Raw genomic sequence first — 23435 nt, 5'->3', positions numbered from 1 at the left:
CATTTTAGTGCCATTAGTGAGTGACGAATTGCAAGAATAGACCAAACAAAATGAACTTTCACAAGGATTTGAACAGCCTAAATATGCCGAGCTGAGGCAGCAGGAGCACGTTCAGCCACAGACTCATCCAGCCATGTGCCACAAAGTGCTTGGGGGGGCTCTTTGATACGATCAGCCGTCAGACTGTACAAAACCACAGCTCCCAGTACCTCCCACTCCCACTAAAAAAGACTGATGCTGTCCTTACTATGTTAATCCCAGGAACATTGCACACATGTGTAAACTCTCAGGAACTTCTGAATATTGCATATTTATATATAGCAGATTTATTTACACACATGTTTACCGTATATAGGATTTTTATTTTATTAATTTTATTATATTAATTTTATCAGTTTCACCCACGCTGCTGCTTTTTTCGAATTTGAATTTCTCCCAGGGGGATCAATAAAAATACATCTTATCTTATTTTATAAGCCATTTGTGAAGAGACTGTATATAGGAATATGTTTGAGTTATGGTGTTCTAAAACAATTCCTACATTAGGAAAAAAAAACCCAAATAATTTTCATGGCTGGTTTAAGGTAATTGTTAATTCACATTGCCATCTGGTGGTGAAAGCATGGATCATGTAGTTAAGAAGGATGCATTATTTTTCCCTATTTTTTAACAGAATATACAATAGAATATATAAAAAATAAACAAAGCAACCAGTCATTCCAGTTCATAAATAAAATAGTTAATAATAAGGTATAAAGAAGAAGAAAAAATCTCAATAGAGATAAAGGAAAATAAATAACTGAATACATAAAAAAAAGTAAAGGATGATGGGGTTGTTTTGGGATATTTTGGATTTATAGATATTAAATGTACCAAACAAAATAAAAAGGTTTATAATACTACAAATATTGATATTTTAAAACACAAAATAGGAACGAAGAAGAATACAGAGCAACCACACTAAATACGTCATATTACGGAGGCAAACTCTCTCCATCTATTGGCCAATTTCTTCGATGCGACCAATCAGATTGTAGACTGTAGGCGGGACTAGATAGGAAGCCAACAGTAGGAAGCACACAGTTACTTCTTTGGAAAGTTTTAACCTACCGACGATAAAAATCCGTTTAGAAAATACTTTTAAGTGGTCATTTATTTATACTGTCTATTCTACAAACAGTGTAGAGTTGTATTCCACTGCGTTGATTCATATTATTTCCGCGGCTGAGGCAGCATGGATCATCTGCATTGTTTGTTTACATGATGAGACAGCTAACGTTAGCCTAGCAACTTAGCTAACATCGAGTCATATGAGCTGATAATTATCCCTGCAGCTTTTGGACCTCATGAATGAACACTCGACCATTGGTGAAAGATACAAGCGACATGTGGACCATTGAGGGCTTGTGTCAGGTCGTAGTGAGCTGTAGGAAGTGTAACAATGCGAAGCTAACATTGAATGTGCTGGAACATTAAGACGAGTTAAACTGTTTTGTCACCTAAACCTGCGTCCAGTTTGAGAGGCCTTTATAGAGGCTTTATGTCAACATGCCGTGTTCCTGTGGGAACTGGAGAAGATGGATTAGACCGCTGGTGGTTGTGTTGTATATTTTATTGTTAATAGTCGTCCTGCCCTTGTGCATCTGGGAACTACAAAAGTCACAGGTCAGTTCATAAAATTGACGGCTCTGATTGACATGTTGCTCAATTAGGTGCCTCTTTTGGTTTTACACCGTGGGGGATTCAACTACGAACATTTACATAAGGATTGTACTGAAAGGACAAGTTAAAAAATTTTTAGGATTGACTTAAAACAACAGTCATGTGCCCGAGTGAACTTTGAACTGTAGTTTTTCACTGCCATAATCATTCCTCCTTTTTATACTGTTTATTTAAGTGATGAGGTACAAATTCAAGCCTTAAAATGTATTCCAAAGTTTATATAAATCTAAAAAAAGGGAAAAAAAGCTTCAGTTTCCAAATTTGTCAAATCGAGTAGAAATATTTCAATGTTAAAGTCTTTTTAGTACCCAAATCCTTCCTTGATCTGACTAAGTTTGAACTCTGTACTCTTTACTAACTACAATTACCTGACACATATTCTCACTTTACAAAGTTAAGTGTCAAAAGTCACTTGGATTTATTTTCTCGTGTGTGTTTAAGTTTAATTTTCTTTTTTTAAAAACAGTAAGAAATCTGATAGTGTAGTAAGAATATTTCAACATATTTTCAATGCAAATGAGCTTCTTCAATGTGTTTTTTTTATGGTCAAAGGGTTTTCTCAATACTTCGAGGACAATGATCTTCCTTATCCTGTATTGTTTCAAAATAGATGTAATTCATCAGAAAAAATATTTTTATGACTCATAAACAGAAACATCCATGACTGACTTGAATGCTGCTTCCACTACTGCTTTTTGAAGAGTTAACAGAATGTTAATACTACTTTCCACATTTTAATGTAAGTCAGATGCTTAGGTGTCAACTGTTTTTTTGTATTTTCATGTAATGACAGGTTGGCACTCATAACAAAGCATGGTTTATCGCTGGGATATTTGTCTTCATGACCATACCCATATCATTATGGGGCATCCTCCAGCATCTGGTTCACTACACTCAGCCAGAGCTTCAGAAACCTATCATCAGGTAAAGACCTCAACGACATGTCATCATCTGTGAACCGTGTCCTGAAAGTGGTTTTCATTTATATTCTGCTGTTTTTCTAGGATATTATGGATGGTCCCGATCTACAGCTTGGACAGTGTGAGTTGTGTATTATTTTAGCATTAGCATTTTAGCATTTTACATCCTTTGTTAGACACTTCCTCAAGCAATGAGAGCATGAGTGAATAATTGTATGCTCTTTGACTAATATATCCTCACTCTTGTTTTTTTTAAAATCTTGCAGTGGATTGCACTGAAATACCCCAGTATAGCAATTTATGTGGACACATGCAGAGAGTGCTATGAGGCCTATGTCATCTACAACTTCATGACCTTCTTGCTGAACTACCTGGAGAATCAGTACCCCAGCCTGGTGATGATGCTGGAGGTCCAGGAGCAGCAGAAACACTTGCCTCCTCTCTGCTGCTGCCCACCTTGGCCAATGGGAGAGTGAGTTATCGTAATAATCGCACAATTTTACACTAAGGACTTATATACCATCCATTTGTGAGCATTTTACAGTAAGTTTGATGGCCCGCATTATCCTGTTGTCTGTTTACACAAACCATAGTTGTTGGTCATGTGTGGCTGACAGACAACACACCACACAACCTTTTCCACAGTGATATTTGTTCTGTCTCCACAGCTGGTTGACTTTGGTCTAAAAGGAATATTGGTTAATCAAATTTACATACCAATAGTATTATGGATATATTAGTTTTATTTTCAGTCTTATTGCAAAAATGAAGCCATGCAACATTGATATTATTTGACTTCAGAGAATAGTTTATAATACAAAGAGAGAGAGAGAGAGATAGAGAAAATGAACTGTGAGAATAAATGAGTAATAAATAGGCAACGTGTTTGTTTCTAGTATTTGCACTTTATTGAAGTTTCTCATAAAGCACAAAGCAGACAACCCAATCACAGTCACCAGCTTCAAATTAGCCTCAGTCAGGCAAAATCAGTAATTGGGTAACAAGCCTGTGTGTTGTTATTTTTGTCCAGAATTTGTTCTATTTCCAAGAGAATCAGTTTGTTCCCCTTTGAACTATTAATTTGCCCAAAGGTCGGCAGCAACTCCATCATGATCATCATCATTATTTTCAACCCCTGTTGTTTTGTTGCTGTGCACATGCTGATAATATGCATTTTGACTGAATAGATGTCGAGACAAAAGTTTGGCATTTCATTTTTAAAGGATATATTTACCAATGTGTCTTATGATCATCAGTGGCTCGGTTTGATCATCAGACAAATTAGATGTTATTAAACTAATGCATTTTCTTCTCTCTGCAGGGTTTTATTGTTGAGATGTAAGCTGGGAGTGTTGCAGTACACAGTGGTACGACCCGTCACAACAGTGATTGCCTTGTAAGTAAACCCTGCTCTTCATGCACTTCATTTTATCCTTAAATACCAGTCACAGCTTATTTGAATTATCTGTACTGATGTTTCTTTGGCTTGTCTCTTCTTCACAGGATCTGTCAGCTGTGTGGCGTGTATGATGAAGGCAATTTCAGTTCAAAAAATGCATGGACGTACTTGGTCATTTTCAACAATATGTCACAGCTGGTAATGCTACTGCTTTTTTAATAGGCCCTAATCTAATTTGCCTTTAGAGAGCACTGTGTAACAAATAAGAGCTCTGTAAGCATGTTAAACATCAAGATCTAATATGTCTCTCTTCTCTTTATATAGTTTGCCATGTACTGTCTGGTGCTGTTCTACAGGGCTCTGAGAGAGGAACTGAGTCCAATCAAACCAGTGGGCAAATTCCTCTGTGTCAAAATGGTGGTGTTTGTCTCATTCTGGTAAGACTCAGTTTATTCAACATAACAAAATAACCATTTATTCATTAAACTTAATATATTATGGATTGTATGAGCTGCTGTTACACTACTGTGATGTAGCTACTAATTACTATGCAAACTCTCAGGCAAGCTGTGTTCATTGCTCTACTGGTGAAAGTGGGCATTATCTCAGAGAAACGTACATGGGACTGGCAAAGTGTGGAGGCTGTTGCTACTGGTTTACAGGTAAGATAAAGTTAATTGATTTTAAAAAGAAGTGACAATAATATGTGATGCTACATTCATATATTGATTTTCTTTTTCCACTCTGAATTCTTGTTGCAAGTGTCTGATACTGGTTTTCTGACTACCTGTCTGAAACATAACCAAACTGTCCTGTTTTTTTTTTTCAGGATTTCATCATATGTGTGGAGATGTTTCTGGCAGCCATTGCCCATCACTTCAGCTTTACCTACAAGCCTTACATCCAGGAGGCTGAGGAGGGCTCGTGCTTTGACTCCTTCATGGCAATGTGGGACATCTCTGATGTCAGAGCAGACATTTCTGAACAAGTCCGCAATGTTGGTAAGTGTGTCCTGGCTACTGGTGTACTGTCACAGTTGTTTTAAAAGCATGTGTCTCTCATCAACACAACTCTTAAAAATCTCTTCTGGCTAAATTTACAGGGAGAACAGTCCTGGGTCGTCCGGGAAAATACTTCGGTGAGGCACAGAGTGACGGTGAGCGATCTGGCCTTCTCTCTTCCGGCTCTCAAGATGCCATCGCAGAGGCAGCATCCAACCCGGTGTCACCCAAGGGTCAATACCAGGGCCTGGGGAGAACCCTCACTCCGCACTCTTTGTCAGCCCCTGCTGGTTTCAGCTCTGCATCATGGAGTGAAGAATACGAAGCTGGACCTGAAGAAACGGAGAAAGAAGAAAGGGCCGACCAAACCAAAGAACCGGCAGAGGCAGAGCTGATTGTGATCACCTAACCTATTATTAAGGCTGATGTAACCAGACTCTACCAGACATGCTTGGGCAGGACCCAATTACAGCCTTGCCATTTTCCTTCAGACATTACGTCACTAATGCAACATTAAAAAAAGCAAAACTGTTGTTTAAAAGGGCACATCAACCAAGTACTAGTAGACATTTGCCAACAAATGCAAAACCAGATGGACCTCTGCCTGTGACAGCTACAAGAATGTTCAGTGAAACTTTTGACATTTCTGTTCTACTTGGAAGTTATGTGGCTCAGTAGGCTATGTAAGAATGGTTGCTTTCCATCAGAATTTGGAAAGGTCAGTTTTAAACATGCGTCCAAAAAGAGCACACTTTTCTCTCACCAACCCTGTCTTTGTGCTGTCATGTTTCTTGAGATGAGAGGCTACTTAACGCCTCCTAAAATCTTAGTGAAGCATGCACGTGTATTCTTTCCAACTAGGAAATGATCACAACTTTTTCTGTGTCAATGATAAAAACAAATATGCAACTTTTAAAATACAAACATTTAATTCTTCACACCACATTAGTTTTTAGTGATTTCAGGGGATATGAGTACGTATTAATGGAAATCTGGGATAGTAAAGCACATTATATCACCATCAATCATCAGATTATTTTTGTCTTAGCTACTAGAAGATGAGGGAAGGAGGGAATGAAAGAAAAGTAGCAATATGTTTCTGGGATGCTGAAATGATCTTGGGATGACAGTTGGGTCTTTTCAGATGATCGGTACACCTGCGTTTAACTGACTGTATGACATCACTACAGTATAAGAAAAAAAAATCAGTATGAGTAGATACTTCAGGTACTGTCCAAGTAGAACAATTTACATGATTCAGTCTGTAACTGTACAATCCTGCCATTATCGCTTTGCTGCATACAGCTCACTCTGCAGAATTAGATAGAAATGATTCGCTAGTCTTCTGAGATGCCTTGTTCTATGTGCCGTGGAACTAGTCCATCCAATTCATCACCTCAGCATTTGTATTCCAGGATCAGCTTTATTTGAGATGTTCTCCATCCTTTTTATCCGTTATGCTGGAATAACTTTGCCGCTGCCGCCACACCTAAGCCATTCATTCGTCCCTGTAGCTTTACCAAGTTTATTTTTCATTTCTATGGATTTGTGCAGCGATATCGACATGTTTAAATGTACAGTGTAGGAAATCAGTTTGATGTGTCAGTTAATACATAAATATATCATATCTACAGCATCATGTGCAGCCAAAGCATGTTGCATTGCCTTACATGATTTTATTTTTTTGAAATAAAACTGACAGCATTACATCAGAATGGAAATGTTCCACATTTTAATTCAACTCCATCTCTTACAGTTTCTTCAATAAAACAGATTTAACTACAGCAGATTTCTTTTTTTCTTGCATTTATTAAGAAAATGTCATTTATTTAATACAGTTTTTATGTTACTAACCAATCTGGTATAATGGATGGGCAATTATAATATTTATGATATACTTACAAGCAATATAAGTACAAATTATACATGTCTCATGGCACATTTTACAAATTAATACATAACTTGGAGGTTCATTGTAGCACATTCTTGTGATGAACCAGCATCCCACTGTCACAAGCTAGGGCTTGGGTCATGCAGGTTTCTACATAATCTCAACACAGATCCTTTAGGTCTGGAAAAAGTTGCAGATGTGTACATAAGCAACACATTTATGAGAAATGACAGTGTGGAAAATGGCAAACTAAATTATAACTGAAAAGGAATTCATAGGATGTACTGTAATGAATCCACTCAAATTCATTTAAGCATGACTTGTATAAAAATGTTCTATTTGCAAAACTACATAGTAAGAGATTATTACTCCATTTGACCAGGGACTTCCTCTATATGGGCCGTCATGGAGATGGTGCTCTTGTGAAGCTTCACTGTGAGGCGGACCCAGTCTCCGACTCGGACCTCCAGGGGCTGCTGCAGCACAACTGCTGCCTGCCTCCAGTGTGAGTTCTGGCTGAGGGTGCTGACACTGATGTCTTGGTCCAGATAGATTTGGTACCAAAAGGGAATAGCAGTTAATCTGCCTGCAGACGTAGCCTGGACCTGGAGGGCAGAGATTAATGCTTAACAAGATACTTCACAGTACACAATAATGGTCAGCTGCCGTTTGTGATGATGACCCGTTAATCACTTGTCTTCTGTTAGTTTACGATAAGTTTACAGCAAGATGGGGAGCTGATTCTTTTTAATTCTACCCTTACTAAAACACATTTGCATTTTAATATTACAAAACTTCGGGGAACATCTGGGAATAATTCACCTCATGTTCGACCTCATGTTAGATCACTGATGATGAATGTTACTAAATTCTTGTGAAGATGGGAGTCCAAAAATATTTTAACATTCCAAAACTAAACTATTTAAAGCTGTTCCAAGACACAAAATGCTATCTCTAAAGAACACAAAGTTAGGAGTTGAAATAAGGTCAGAAGCTTGTCTACGCATACAGTGTGTGTTTGATTAAAGTTTAATTGTACTTATTCTTATCGAGCCCCTGGCACTCCAGGTGTGCCTTACCTTGATTTCTCTGTTGGTGTAGTTTGCGTTGGCATTCATAAGGTCAAGAACAAAGAGCTCCACAGACTCACTGAGACGTCGGCACTCCAGGGTGGAGAAGTCCAAAAACACATGGACTGGTACCTAAAGGAGACATAAGATCAATCCATTGAGAAATAATTCATCTCATACTATTCTGATAATTGATTCATTGTATAAGTTTTTCTGTAAGTAAAATACCAATGTGTTGCTTTTCTTTCTTATGTTACAGAAAATTATTAAAGTAAATTTACGCTTTGGACTGTTGTTGGACAAAATAAGACTTATCACTTCTTATCACTGTGGAATTCCAGAAACTTGTGATGAACATTTTTGTCTCATAGATCAAAATAATTAATTCAAAAATAATCAAAAAAGGAATACATTATGGAAATATCTTTACTTGGAGCCCTTTATAAAGATAGACACACTGTCAAGAGAGTGGTTAGCAGCAAACGAAAGAAAGAACTATCTGCTAACATTATGAATGACTGTTGAGAAAAATAGAAAGGAACTACAAATTTGTGAGAAAAAAAAGCTTAATTTTGCTCATAATACAGATGTTCAGATTTCATAGAAAAGCCAAAGGAACACTGCAATATATTCAAAATGATGCTAAACCTGATGATGGCACTTTTTCTCACAACCCAGTATTTATTATCCATGGTAAGGTTTTAATCCTACTGTAAGTGACAGCAGATAATAACTCATAATTCATCTCAAACTCTTCAAAAACTTGACTACCAGGCCTCAGCTGCAGCGCCACAGACTAAAAAGCTGAGGGGAGAAATGAAAGTGGCGACGCAGAATGTGGCACTGTTTCTTTTACTGCAGAACAAAAGAATCTTTCCTCCTCCCTGTCACAGTTGTGTAGACCTCAGAGCCCGCTGTTTGATGTGCTTGATGTAATGTGTACAGATGGATTCAGGTAGGAATGTCTTGGGCCAAGCTGTGTGCTGTGTCTTGTGTGACAGTTGTGCTAGAAAAGTGCCCTCCACCGAGGGCTTCAAAGACAACATCTGTTTAAACAAACGACCGTCCCGTGAGGGCATGCAAAATTGGAGCACAAACATGATGATGGAAAAAAAAAAAAAAAAAAAAAAAAACCTGTAATTTCCAGTCCAAATAAAGAAAAAGAATTCAAACGGATCTTGCACCTTCCTTAACGCAGCTGGAAAGCACACATCAAAGAAGAGTGCACAAAGAAAAAAAAAAAGAAAAAAAAAAAAGAGTCCTGGACCTTAGTATTCCAAGTGAAATACCTTGTTCAACAAAAGATAATCCACATATGGTAGGAAACAAAACCACTGGATCAACGGTCTGACTGATTATTGGAGGCAAGTAAAATTCGCTGCAAGACTTTTTTGTGCTTTTATAGTAACGCACTGTATGTCAATCATATTTAACAAAACCCCCAGGCAACACATTTACACCCAGTGGTCCAACTTTAAATGTGAATGACGCAAGATCACAAACACAGCATACTATATGTGAAAACTGTCAATATTGACTGTTGCATCAGGAACGTGGGATTGACTGTTGCATCAGGAACATGAGACAGAATACAAGATATGAGTGGCCAGAGATGTGTAAAGATTTTGCAACTTGTGTTGTAAAGACTGAATAAGTTTCAGCTCAACAGGAGCTTCGGTGTGAATGAATTGAAGATAATCTGAGAAGACTTTTTTGAATCATAATTTTTTTTTTCCTAATTGAAATAATACGAAATAATATGAAATAATATTATCAATGATAATAATAATCCAGATGTTTTCAGCTTCCTGGTTGTGTTATTCAGACCTGAGGATCACATTTACTTGGGTTCTCAACACTGAAAATATTTGAAAATGTACTTTTGTTATTGTAAATCTATTATGTTAATATTATATATAGATTTGGATTCTGAAGTCAATAATGATATGCAAGTTATATTTTGAGTATTAAGTTTAAGTTAAAATATTATGTACTGTATAGTGGGGGCCAAAAGACTGAGACCACTAATCAAGACACCTCTGTTTTGCATTCGTTTTGAGTTAGAGATGTTCTGATACCATTTTTTCCTTCTCAATACCAATCTGATACTTGAACTTGTGGATCTAGTCAATACCAATGCATAGAAAAACAGATGTATACTACTAACCCTGTATAGATGTGCTATGATTACTATCTTTCACGTGATGTGCCTTCAGATGCTTTATATTACTGCAGCCCTAGTGGCACCCCTGCATACTGTACACGTTGCCTTTTTTTAATGGTGGGCTTTTGTAGTGTAAAATATTGCTGACATTCTGCTAACGTTACATCATTTACCGGAGATCAATTCTTCTTCCTCTAAAACAGTGGGTTGCACATCGCAATTTGCTGTGTAGGCTGCTGTTTTAGAAGCGGCAAAGAATTGATCTCCGGGAAAACTGATGTTTACTACATTAAGGTTATTAATAAATTACAAGGTATTGGATTTATGCATAGGACTTGCGCACTCGCTGATACCCGATCCAGCATTTTAAAAGGCAGTATTGGAGGCATTTCCCATACTGATATTTCAAATGTTATACAAATTTATCTCAGTATTATATATATATATATATATATCTTAGTATTTGGTGTGTACCCCTTTTTGCTTTAATGACAGCTTGCACGCAAAACCTGATGACCCATGTTATCCCAGCGTAATTCGACAATGTTCTAAAGAGCCTCTTCTAATGTCACACAACACTTGGTTTTATCAGTCTCCAAGTGCCCCCATAAATGTTCAATGTGGTTTTAGTCAGGCTGTGGTGGAAAGTCTATTATAGTCTGGACTCTTTGGTCTTTAAGTATTGAAAATCTTTGAAGTGTGTTTGGTGTCATTATTCTACTGCGGTGTGTTTCACTGTTGGGTTGATACACTTTGATATCATTCTCTCTTCCTGCTTGTTGCCTTACACACAACATTACAGTGGCTTCCAAAGATTCCCCAACTCAGTAAGCCACCATTTGAGCAGGGTTGACGACACGCACAATCCAATCCAACGATAAGTCAGTCACTGCAGATTCAAAGTCAACAAAAGTCAAGTTAACAAAAGATTATTAAAGTTGAGGTATGTAACTCTGACACCAAGCGTTTTGAAATGGTACTGCGGCTCACGCTCAAAACACTGGAGAGAGCTGTTACTCCTCGCCCCCTCCCTGCCAGAGTTGACGTTCACGCGGGTTGCCAGTTGTTGGACGTGATCCTGCAAAGGCATCTCCTATACGTACCCTGGTTTTGTTTCTCAAATTGTCCTTCCTCCTTTCCTTCCTTCCTCCCTCCCTCCCTACTCCTTTCCTTCCTTCCTTCCTTCCTTCCTTCCGACGTATTTGAGAGTCATAACGAGGCTGTTTAGGTTATGTAACATCAGACATTATCTGCAGTGTTCCTAGCTGCAGCTCAGTGGCACCTGGCAACCTGGATGCTGAAACGCTACTGACTTGGTGATTGGTAGCTAGGTGGTGGGTGGAGCATGAGGCCAAAACACAGAATGACAACATAAACATTACTTGAGGGCTGCAACTGAGCTTTTCAAATGTGAATATTCTGGCTGGACTACTACTGTCAGTGATATCAGTGTTTGAAATTAACATGATTCCTTAATGTCTGGTTACATTTTAGGGCCATTTTATGATTATTTGGAATATATTTGTTACATACAGCTACTTTAACAAATAAGATATTCTTCAACTGACTTTCAAAAGTATGAAAACTTTTCTGGTATACTTTCTATAATTCTACAACGCTTCCATTCCCCCGTCGCACTCATTAATCCCTTCATTAAAGAAACAACATTTACGCAGCAGCAGAACTGACCCAAGGCCAGACCAAGGCATGAGCTCACAGAAATCATTCAACATTTATATTTAATCATCATACCATATTTGTGTACCGCTTAATATAAATCTTTTTAATTTCATACATTTAACTCCCGTTTTTTAACCGAAACTATACCTCATACTTCATTATGGCTCCTATAACCTTCTGTTACTGCCTTAAGTCTTAAATATGGATTCATGAGTAAATAGGATTTTTCCAGCCATCCACTGTGAAATGTTGGTATTTCTTAGCCCACCCCCAAGCGTTTGACCTCATTTCCCCTCCTGAGAAATGCTTTAAAAACTGCAACTCGTCCTCTGAGACCATGACAAGACAACTTTCTTTTGACAGTACTTTTACTGATTGGAGTCTTGTGTTCTTTATTTGGCAAATTCTATATCTGTGATGAAGTTGTTTTTCTATTTCGGAGGGAACTAAGCTTGATATATTGATTTTCTGATGGCGTGGTCACTTTTGGTCTGCCTGATCGTGCTTTGGATACAACTGATCAAGTTTCGCCAAAGTGTATTGGAGCTTCATGCACTCGCTCCCTTAGAAACCTTAGTCATGATTTGATGCTGAGGACATCTGACACTTTCCCTTAGTTTTGATGCCATGTTTTGCACTATGACAATGCTACTAAGTAAGCTATGAACTGCTAGAAACTTGAGGCACAGCCATATTTATAACAGGTGAACACCAGTTACAAGTTAAGTTACTTAAACAAGCCTCTGATGAATATATCAAAACCACCAGACGGTCATCTGGCCACATGCCTCAACTGAAGGGACACAACTCAAGTAAATCTGACTTTTTGCACAAAGGAGTTAAATTGGTTGAGGGGACCTAGAAATAATGCAGGATCTTAAATATTTCTTATTTATTTTAAATGTCATAACTGAAAATATTTAATTTGTAATGTGGTCTCAGAGTTGTGGACCCCACTGTATACACAATAGCCAATATTCCTCACATTTAAAGACTGTAAAACATATGCTTGCTCATAACAAAGATATGATATGCACTAAAAAGGAACTTTTACAGTTGGAATGAATAACCGACCTCTCAGTCCTCTATAATAGACAAACTAACACACTGTGACACTGTTTTAAACTGCTTCCAACATATTTCTTCCATTTCTGTACTGAAATGTGTTATTTATCAGACTGAATATTTGAATCTGGCTCTGTCACTTGAGAACTTACTGTCAAAAGCCAGAGTTTAACACAATGCAGTTTCAATGGATAAAATCAGTACTGATGTATTAGTATGCAGGGGGTTAACAAAGTTCACATGCTGTAAATTCCTTTAGCAGGAAGTTTAGTCTTTTTTAACAGATGCTGATTCAAGTCGTGATCATCTTGTGTGCAGTACACAGCTTAAGAATTCCCATTAAAACTGCCAAAACTGTAGCAATTTACATAAAGTTCATCACATTTCATGGCGTATGTTCAGGGACTGTTGAGTAGATGTGTGCCTGCCTAGGAGGATGTTTTAAAAAGGTGTTTTAATTGAAATGTCATGTTTAGCAAAGCCGTCAACTGACATTTTACGATGTGTAGATCAGTACGCCATCAGCTTTTCACTCGTTTCTTTGTTGCACATGATGTAACCTTTACCCATTTTTCACAGAGAAAAAAGAAGCAAGCAAAAGATGTGATGTGGCATCCTTTTGTTGTTTGCCTCAGTTAATGTTAGTGTATATTTCTTTTGCTGCTGTCAGTGTCAGTTGAGGCTGAATCCTACAGATTTGAAATGGGTTTTAAAAATCTGGGCGTGAAGAGTTACCAGCCCTCTTCTTGCCTCAGCTTGTGGTCAGTTACTCAAGACTACCTTTGCTTCTACCAATATGGACACACCTACCACACCTACCACACCTCTGGCTGAACCAATTGAGTGTTAAGCCCCTTTTGTCTGAAAAAACATGCAACCGCTTAAGACAGAGACATAAAAAGAGTAGCTTCTTATTGCACAGGAGTATAGAAGATTAATTGAAAAGATAAAAACTAAACTGCAAAAAACTAGGAAGGGAAATCTATTTATATATTTAGTAACAACAACACTAATACAATAATACAAAGGAAATCTCTTCAGTAGAGAACAAATGTATTTTTGTCTAATCGATTTAATTGTTTTCATGATTCAAAATGATAGATTTCTATACTCCTATTTTTTCCTCTCACTAGCTCTGTGTGTGTGTGTGTGTGTGTGTGTGTGTGTGTGTGAGTGAACTGTGTGTAGATGCAGCAGTACGGTTTGAGAGTGTGTGTAAGCGACCTGTCTATTCTCTCATACAGTAGCTGCAGCAGGCAGGTGGGCAGGAGTGAGGGAGGAAATGGGGGCGGGGGTGGGTTGTGGCATTCATCAGCCCCTCTAAGTGGCCGTAGCAAAAGCAATGTTCGCTGGCAATCGAGCTGACAGCAGTTTTCCTCGGATCGATTTGCAGCTCTGCTCCAGTTTGTGACAAAATTGTTCACAACAGTGCCACCCAACAAAGCGGCTGCTAGAAAGAGTGACTGTGTAACTGCATTTGGTGGGGGGGTGGGGGGTAATGTAAAATCCTAATTGTGGGTAATGTAGGTGATAGGTTACAACAAGGAAGAAGAATGCATGGAATAAAAAAAATATCTCAATATATCTCTGTTGATATTCAATTGATTTTGATCCTTTAAAAAAAAAAAAAAAAAAAGAAGCAGCTCTGATCTTTGCTCTTTGCATACAATATAAATATGTATACGTCAATATGTAGTGGCTTATGTAGGTAAACTTACAGTGAACTGGTTGATGAAGGGAGCAATATTGAATCCTAGTGTTGGCTCCTGACCCTGAACGGCACTTTCCAACAGCAGCGTGTCTGACTCCACCAACATCCCATGCACCACAATCTTCTCTGGAAAGATGCGTCCTCCTTCCTCCAGCAGACACCTAATAAAGATTAACGTTGGTTTTATTTAAAGCATTAAAATAATATGGAAAAATAAACACACAAAACTCAGAGAGCATGTCCAGTATGTTTTCATCTCTGTGTCCCCATTGTGCTACCCTTACCTGGCCAGTGAAGCTTTCTCCATCAGCTTTTGTCTTATTAGACCACACGTCTCCACACAGTCCAGGATGATGGCGCTCCACAGCTTTTCCCTGGAGGGCCTCTGCAACATCCCGTGCTCGTCCTCCATGTGGTTGAGCCAGAATTCTAGATTTTCTTCTGGGATATTACAGGAGCGAGCTAGTTTCTTCAGCACTTCCTGTTGCTTGTTCTTTTCCATGGAGCTGTAGGCTTTTACATGACCTTGGTTGGCGGCGATGATGGAGAGCAGGGAGAAGCCCTCGGACACATCCAGCACATAGAACAGGGGCTTTCCAGTGAGGTCAGACTCAACACCTGATCCTGGCTCTTGGTTTTGGCATGCCACCTTCAGTTGGGTGATGAGTTTGGCTAACGCGGTGCTAAAACTCTGATGGTAGTCATGATTGTTCAGGAGTGCTATTTCTGAACTTTCCAGCACGCAGAAGTCTTTGGTTTGATTTTGGTCCGTCTGTAGAGATGCTAATGCACTGCACAACTCTGCCTCTGGGTTTGGGTTTGAAATGGGATTCCCAGAGTGCTCCGGATCCAGACGCTTGTCTAGACGGATTTCATGCCCATCTCTCACCACGGCAACACTGCAGAGTCTCAGAAAGGCATCTTGGCAGGAGACTTCAACAATCAGCTCGTCTCCAGGTTTCAGGACAAAACCTGGGTAGCAACAAAAAGAGGAACAATTGACTAGGGCTGATTTTATTTTCAAATACAGTTTGGTACCAAATGAAATGCTTTTCAAATACAGAAAATTAGGATTTAATGTCTGGTCAGATTTGTAGCTCTGTTTTGTTCATCTTTAAATATATATTGCCTGATTTAAATTAAAAATAGCCTTAAATGTGATCAAATGTTTGTCTTGTTGCTGAAACACAAAACTACAGAGAGTTACATATTACTGAACATAAAGTATTCTTACATAAATATTGACATTAACGTTTCATTTCCCAAAGTAAAGTATCACATGAAATACAATTTAACTATTGGTATCAAATCTCAGGTATTCTATCAACACAAATACGAGAACATTTCACATTATACCCAGGCCTGAAGCAATGTAGATGAAACTAAAGGGTTCATTGACACCTGCTGTAAAAAAGAAAACTCACTGAAACACCTAAAATTAAATAAAAGGAACACTACATATACACAAATTATTTATTATATATTTATTAAGATTTTGTAAATTCTAGGCTGGCATAGAACAAGCATCTTTGATAACATTTTTAAAAGGGAGAAGAATGGAAGGAAAGAGGCAGATAGGGAAGGAGAGCAGGAGATGTAGAAAGGAGGAGAGGGAGAGGGAGCGAGCGAGTGAGGCCAACAGAGAAATGAGATTCAGGGGACCAGGCACAGAGGGAGGGGGAGAGGCACAGAAAGGATTCCTACAGGAATAACATCTGTTCATGTCTTCATGTCAGTGCGCAGCTCATCAGAGGCATTTGGGAAAAATGCATATTTATTGCCTATAAGAATTTCATGAACACTAAAGAGTGTCACAGGCGATCACGGAGCACACGTCACAGCGGCCGGAAAACGGATGTTGGTGATCACCGGGAATGTTGGCGGTTCCCTTGATGCTGCTCTTGCCAATTAGCAGCACGGTGAAATGCTGCTGAGCCCTGTCTGAAAGATGATGCGCTGCGCTACCAACTGGAACACGTCACTGAATGTCTTTGGCTATTAAGTTCATGGTGGCATGATGTCATAGCAAAGAAAAACGATATAATGTGCCCTCAGGAAGCTTCGACACCTTTAATTTAATGCACAGAAAGCAATTAAAACTTTCTGCAGTTCTTGTCTGTTTATTTGTGTTGCTTAGCAAGTATCCAGTGCCCTCATCTGATATAACATGGAAATGCATGATACATGGGAGCACTGAATACACGCTGAGCAGATAATGAATACATTTTGATGTAACTATTTTAATCACGATTTAAAGTCACGATAATTTAAAATAGCTAGCCATACCAAAGACCAAATTCCTTAAACAAATGGCTATTTTGTAAATGTTGCCAAACCTCCTCCATCATGTCTCTCTGTGTGTTTACTGCATCTTACCCTGGATGCTGTGGTCAGGGTAGATGGCTTGTTCCCAGCAAGTGTCCTCCTGGGGTCCAGTGGACAGACTGCTCTCCTCGTCCAGGTGGAGCTGGAACCACACAGCCAGAGCATCCAGCTTCCCCTCCTGAGTGACGAGCAGGCGGATCTGCTGAACCTTCCTGGAGGTCAGTCCCTCCAGTTCCTACAGGTGACCAATACAGAGCAGTTCAAGCAAAGATGATGGGAGTTGTTACGGAGGTGTCAGACAAATAAAAAAAACAAATTTAGAGAAAGGAGGAGTTACGTAATCATCTATGCATTGAACATGGTGTGTGTTAAGCAGTCTTCCAGTGTATTTATATCAATATTCTATAGATTTCACGATTTACAAATCCAATTTCAAACGTCATGGCCTACATTTTCATCCTGCCAAATAAGACCCATGTGTTATACATTGTGGCCATCCTGGCTACAGTAGCAGGTGAACATAGTCACCTCTGTCATACAGCTTAATACTGCATGCTGTGTATTACAAAGGACCAAAGCAACCACCAGCCTCTATAACATATTCAAAACTATGAGTATGGCAAATAGCTTTATGGTGATTTGCAGACCAAAGACTATTTCAAAACAGTCAAATTGGCAAAAAAAAAAAAGGGGGGGGGGGGGGGGGGGGGTGCTGAGACCCCATGGGGAAATCTGTTTAAATTCAGCAACCAAGCTTGAGGATGAAATAACACATCCAAACATCACTCTGCTTAAATGAGTCTGCCTCACTGATTCTGTCACTAGTATCGCAGATCTGTCATCAGGCTACGTATGAACTGACTGAGCACGTCCGGAAGTCCCTCCTGCATGTTTGGATAAATATTCTTTGATCAATTTCAGCAAATTATCCCGGAGGTGCTGTCTGGCGGACAAACACTGTCTCTCCAATCTGCCAGGTGAGCACTGGGAGATAATAAATCAGACAATCCCTGCAGGCCCAGCTAAATAATAAGGAGCCACTGATGCACAATATTTAAGTCTGTGAGGCAGCCAATATATTAGCTCCATATGACCAATAGAAATATGGTCAAGTAAATGAATTATCTATATGAATTTAATTGGCTACATTATTCTGCTTGACTGAGGGCAACAGACACTCACAAAATGAAAGTTAGGAGTTATTCTGCTCACCTGCACATTGTTGAAATCTATGGTGAGGGCTGTGAATGGTTCTGTCAGGGCTTTATATCCTCCTGGCAGTCTGCTAAGTCTCTCTGTAGTGTAAGGCTCCATGGAGTCATCCGGCAAAGAGGTGCAGCTCACTGGACTACGGAGCTCCCCGGCTGCAGCCATGGACAGACCGCCCACCTCTGACACACAAAGCCTGTACGAAACAGAAACAGAAATGTAATGCTGGGTCCGGGCACGTTGTGCTGTTGTCTCAAAATCCACTATCTCTGCTTCCCTCAGAAGAAACATGAATAAATTACCTGTGATGCCGGCGGATCTCTGAGCACTCGACAGCCATACCAAACACAGTAGCTCCAGCAGGGATGACCCGACCTGTGGCGGACGGTTCATCCTCCCCACTCTATGGAACAAGACACAGATGCTTTGTTAATGATAAAAGCATTAACTACACATGGAAGCTGATTGCATATACAGAGTTTATAATAAACCAGGCATACTATTTTCCCATTATGTATTTAAGAAATAAAGAAATAGGTTTAAAACAGAGTTCGAAAAAATAAACTATAAAACAACTTTATTTTGTGTATTGTGTGTGTATATACATGTAAGGGTGGACTTCACCATTAGGAAAGGTGCAAAACTACCTGGGACTCCCAACTAAAATGGCCCCAAACATCTATAGATGTATTATGATGAAAAATATTGAATTATTTTACTATTCTAACTCGTTATACACCAAAAACCATACAAATCTGCAACCTGAGCATCACCAGTAACTGTAGTAACAACATGGGAAGATGTGTTGTAGTCAGTGCTCAGTTCAGTTTGTCATTTGCTAAGTGATTGCATAAAATAAATAAGTAAATAAATGAATACATGAATGCATGAATGAATGAATGAATGAATGAATGAATGAATGAATGAATAAATGCATAATCCCTTTCGTCTCAGATGCGTCCTGGGGAAGCTCTCTTTGTCCCAAACACATTTTCTTTGGGTCTCTGTGAGGCTCAACCATCTCATATGGGGAGGAGACCTGCTTGGCCCCCTTGTCCACCTAGCCCGCACCCTGAACTTAAGATACAGCTTTCTATTTCATGCGTTTTTCAAAGCTTTAAAAATTTTATTTAACATATTTCTGAAAATTATTACCAGCAATTGTATTTACACTGAGAGTCTTGCTCAGCCATGCTTGACTTTATGTTTTACATTAAGTTCTTTCTGTATCACCCCAAGGGAGACCTTGTAACGGGTCATTTTTATCCCATTTAGATCAATACCATATACTGCTGGTCTGTACATTAACATCTCATCATTGATTACCAGCTGTAGGGTGGGGTACCATTATGCTGCACATAGCATTAAACATTTACAGTTCCTATGTGGAACTTGATATCTGCAGCAGCTACTTCAATAGGACACCTACAATAAAACACCTACATTAAATGATACAAGTAATAAATATTCAATACTGTGTAACAACATTTTAAACAGCCTGAATAGCAGTCAATAAATTTGGGGAAACATCTGACGGTAAACTGCCATGAACTCATAGAAATGTCCACATTGCTCCGACTAGGTAAATAAAACCTTGATAGGAAGAGATGGCTCTACCTGAGGCAGCAGTGGAGGAATGCAGTGCACAATAGCTTGATGCTAAATGAGTTAGACAGATGAACCTGGAAATGTGCAACTGAAAAACAAAGTTTGCTTTTCTGACCTGTACTTGTGCTCCCTTTGGAGGCAGCAGGAGGTGGTGCCAGGCGTGAATGAGACTCTCTAAGATGCCCTCTCCAAACAATCCTGCATCTACGGTCTCCGTCACCACCAGTGACACCCTAACAGGGGAGCAAAAACATAAACACTTGAAAAAAAAAGGGGGGGGGGGGGGGGGACCTTCAACATGAACATGAATTTTACAATACTTCAAATCCCGAGAATGGTGGAAGTATTGTACTGTAGCTGTAGTATCAGTGTCTAAGATTTTAGGTGTACACTGTACCTTTGTGGGATGTCCTTTGGCACCTCCATATCCAGAGATTTCATGTGGAGGATCTTGATCCTACCGTCCATATCGTTTGCAGTCAACACCTCACAGGCCAGTTCGTACATGGTCTTGGACAGCTCACAGGCGTACACCTCAGCAGCTCCTGCCTTCTTAGCACACATGCTTAACAGAGACAATCAGGAAATCAGAACAATACAACACATGCATTAAAACACAGGTGCTACTCTAGCTGTAGCCTGAAGAATATGCTACCTGGGTTTGAGGTCGATGAGGATTGTGTTCTAACCCACAAAATACACATAAAAATAAAAAGGTTTCCAAAGTCTCAGGGAAAATATCTCACCCAAGGATCCCAGTGCCAGTACCTATGTCAAGTACAGTGTTGCAGCCGCTCTGAACAGCCTTCTGGATAGCTTGCTGGTACTTCTGGTTCCTCCCATGGTCGTTGAGCATTAAGAAATGCCAACGCTCCACCAGCCAGTTGGCCACACGGTAGAAGTTCTCTCTGGCTTCTGGAAAATCTGGTCTCATTTTCAAGGCTTTGTGGAAATGACCTGCAGCTTCATCTCTAAATCCCATTCTGGATCATAAAAAAAGAGACTCACAGTGTAATGAAAACAATTAAAGCAGAAAATTCATTTAAAAAATAATGCCATTTTTGGAAGCGATAATGCAGGAGGAGAGAATACTTGAACAGGTGTTCGCCCATGCTGTTAAGGACGACTTCATCATCGGGGAAGAGTTCCAGCGCTTGTTCGTAACAGTCAAAGAGGTCCTGAATGCGGCCCACAGAGTCCAGCTCTTCTGCCCATTTGAAGAGAGTGAACCTGAAGGAATCCTGCAGGAGTGATGTTGCAAAATTGTGTTAAAAATTACACATCTTTTTGTTCTCCAGCAGTGACTACTTTGTTCCAAATGAGTAAGTATGATGTATGATTCTGGCAGGCTGTGTGCACAATGTTCAGGTAGTAAATGTACACAGACTGTAGTGCAAACAGTAATTACCTTTGCAAATTCCTTAAACACAGGTGCAAGGTTGAGGACCAGAAGATAGTGCACAAATGCAGTTCCATAATCTTGGTTTAACAGGCACTGCTGGGCACTTTCTAATGAACTAGACACCAGTTCATTCCTGGCTGGATCCTCTCTGCGCCGCCTTCGGGGCCTCCTGCCATGCTTCGGTCTTGCGCTGGTATTAGGCATAACCTGCATTAATAAAAGGCACAGGGTGGAGAATCTATTCAGAAATCATAATGTAATATACAGATTACAAAGTCCTAAATAAAACCCCTGGCTGTCCTTTATTGTGGAAACCCTTACCTGCCAAAAAAAGACTAAAGTTGATTTAAAAAATTGAAATACTCATGTCTGAAGCTGCAATAATTAAGTCGATTGAATTAAAATGACAGAAAATTAATCTCCAACTACTTTGATAATCAATTAATCTTTTTGAGTCATTTTGTAACAACATTTTTAAAAATTCTCTGATTCCAACTTTTTCTTCTTTCTTTTGTAAACTCTACAAACTGAACATATTTGGGCTGTGGACTGTTGATCCAGACAAAACATAGACATTTGAGACTGTCATCTTAGGCTGTGGAGACAGTGATCAGCATTTTTCACAATCTTGACATTTTGTAGACCAAACAACTAATCGATTAATCAAGGAAATTATCAACAGATTAATCAATAATGAAAATAATCTATAGCTGATGTCCAACCATGCCCAATTTTGCACAGCAGATGAATCAAAATAATGAAATATGTAGTTGTCTTTTAGTATATTATCTTAATATGCACATCATTTTCACTAAGACCTACAGTAGTTACAATTATGAGATAGAAATTAACTCGTTTTTGACTCAGGAGATCTCAAAGTTTTCATGGAAGAATAGTTTTATATATTTTTTTGACATTCTTACTATTAATCAGTTTCTCTATGTCTTGAAATGGGCTTCCACACACTGCAAAATAACACCTTGCAATGCAAATATAAATTGTAAAGATTACCAGGGATGGGAGGGTTACTTTAGAAATATAATAGGTTACTGATTACTAGTTACCCTATTTAAAATGTAATAAGTAATGTAACTATATCTAATCAAAGTAATGTAACTTATTACATTTGTTTACTTTTCTAATTTTCTAACGAATGTTTTCAACTGTTTGTGAGAGTGTACCCATTAAGCCAATCAAAGTTTAAGTGCAGGTGTTTTTCATGGATACTGACATGATGTATAAGGGAGATCATATCTATAAAGTAAGGTCTATGTCTCATTTGTAAATGTATTCATTTGTTCATGTGGGTTTTGGAATATAAAATAAAGATATTTTATGAAAAATGTCAAAAGTCTGGTATGGGCTCAATTGGTACTGTAACACCATTTAAGCCCATGTGTGCTCAAAATAAGCCCACGTCATGACTTCTTTACAAAATATAAAAAATATTGTTTTCGAATAATTAAAAACTCAATTATGTATTCAGTAATATGTTAAATATTTTTTTTAAATGAAGAAAAAAACCCTCCTCCTGAACAAAATCTTAAAGGTCTGACTTCAGATGTAACCCCCTTTGTAATCATCAACATTTTCATTAGCTGTTTAACAAAGACACTTTTAACAAAATGCTACTATATACAGGCATCACAAATTGTCCGTGTTGACTTACTGGGAATAGTTTTAGGTCACAGTCTGAGGTGTTTAGGATGGAGAAACACGGAGGTCTCACTTTTTGTTGAGGTAGCTTTTTAAAGTTAATGTTGCAAACACGCACACGCTAACATTACGATGATGTCCAATAAAGTGGTTAGCATCGCTCTGAGCAGCCTAACATGAAGCTTTAAAAAAGGTAAAAGCTGCCCTGACAGTCGCCACAAAAGCTTCACTGTATGTCCAAAGAATACTCTATCCAATTACATTCACATCATATGTGTGCTAGCTGCTCTCGCAAACTGAAGCTAAACCACATTGATGCTCTGTCACATTTCTGCTCAATCTCTCAGATAAACGTCCCTTAGGAAAAACAACTCGGTGAGAAACAAGCGACCAAACACTACAAGGTTCCTCTCCCCACACGGGGCGCGAGCCGCGCAAATGAAGTAAAGTTTAATATGTTTGAGTTAACAAGCATAACCGTGATATCAGTGCGAAAACGTGGTGACTATAGTTTCGGTATCGATTCATAAATTACTCTACTGTAACTGTCCCGCCCTTAAATTTTGGCTCCGGCGGGATCAATTGCAAACAAATCCTAAATCCCAATCAAAG

The 23435-nt window shown here is 38.9% G+C and overlaps 2 protein-coding genes across 2 annotated transcripts; one reads left to right on the top strand and one right to left on the bottom strand.

Moving 5' to 3' along the window:
- The first annotated feature begins 1062 nt into the window (after positions 1–1062).
- tmem184c (transmembrane protein 184C) lies at positions 1063–5451 on the top strand. Its single transcript, XM_053331367.1, has 10 exons — positions 1063–1665; positions 2516–2646; positions 2727–2763; positions 2909–3114; positions 3964–4038; positions 4146–4239; positions 4366–4478; positions 4604–4703; positions 4871–5042; positions 5144–5451. Exons 1-10 carry the CDS (start codon positions 1549–1551, stop codon positions 5449–5451), a joined length of 1353 nt encoding a protein of 450 aa, XP_053187342.1. The 5' UTR covers positions 1063–1548.
- Positions 5452–7297: 1846 nt separating this feature from the next.
- prmt9 (protein arginine methyltransferase 9) lies at positions 7298–23137 on the bottom strand. Its single transcript, XM_053331291.1, has 13 exons — positions 22837–23137; positions 21174–21374; positions 20858–21006; positions 20512–20748; positions 20163–20330; positions 19881–19998; positions 18460–18560; positions 18161–18353; positions 17000–17183; positions 14908–15595; positions 14631–14784; positions 8013–8135; positions 7298–7538 (listed from the first exon to the last, which is right to left on the bottom strand). The coding sequence occupies exons 2-13, from the start codon at positions 21369–21371 to the stop codon at positions 7299–7301; spliced, it is 2553 nt and encodes an 850-aa protein (XP_053187266.1). The 5' UTR covers positions 21372–21374; positions 22837–23137; the 3' UTR covers position 7298.
- Between the last annotated feature and the right edge of the window lie 298 nt (positions 23138–23435).

Source organism: Scomber japonicus, chromosome 2 (assembly GCF_027409825.1).
Source record: "Scomber japonicus isolate fScoJap1 chromosome 2, fScoJap1.pri, whole genome shotgun sequence".
NCBI classification, from domain to species: Eukaryota; Metazoa; Chordata; class Actinopteri; order Scombriformes; family Scombridae; genus Scomber; species Scomber japonicus.
Note: the sequence above shows the minus strand (reverse complement) of the source record. Positions and strands in the feature narration are given on the sequence as shown.

Bases quoted from the DNA above. Each gene is read 5' to 3' on its own strand.
- tmem184c (XM_053331367.1), top strand. From the start codon at position 1,549: ATGCCGTGTTCCTGTGGGAACTGGAGAAGATGGATTAGACCGCTGGTG. The intron at 3,115-3,963 runs GTGAGTTATCGT...TTCTCTCTGCAG, and splicing joins CCACCTTGGCCAATGGGAGA to GGTTTTATTGTTGAGATGTA. The intron at 4,704-4,870 runs GTAAGATAAAGT...TTTTTTTTTCAG, and splicing joins CTGTTGCTACTGGTTTACAG to GATTTCATCATATGTGTGGA.
- prmt9 (XM_053331291.1), bottom strand. From the start codon at position 21,371: ATGCCTAATACCAGCGCAAGACCGAAGCATGGCAGGAGGCCCCGAAGG. The intron at 20,749-20,857 runs GTATTCTCTCCT...TTTATGATCCAG, and splicing joins ATGGGCGAACACCTGTTCAA to AATGGGATTTAGAGATGAAG. The intron at 8,136-14,630 runs GTAAGTTTACCT...TGTCTCCTTTAG, and splicing joins CCTTCATCAACCAGTTCACT to GTACCAGTCCATGTGTTTTT.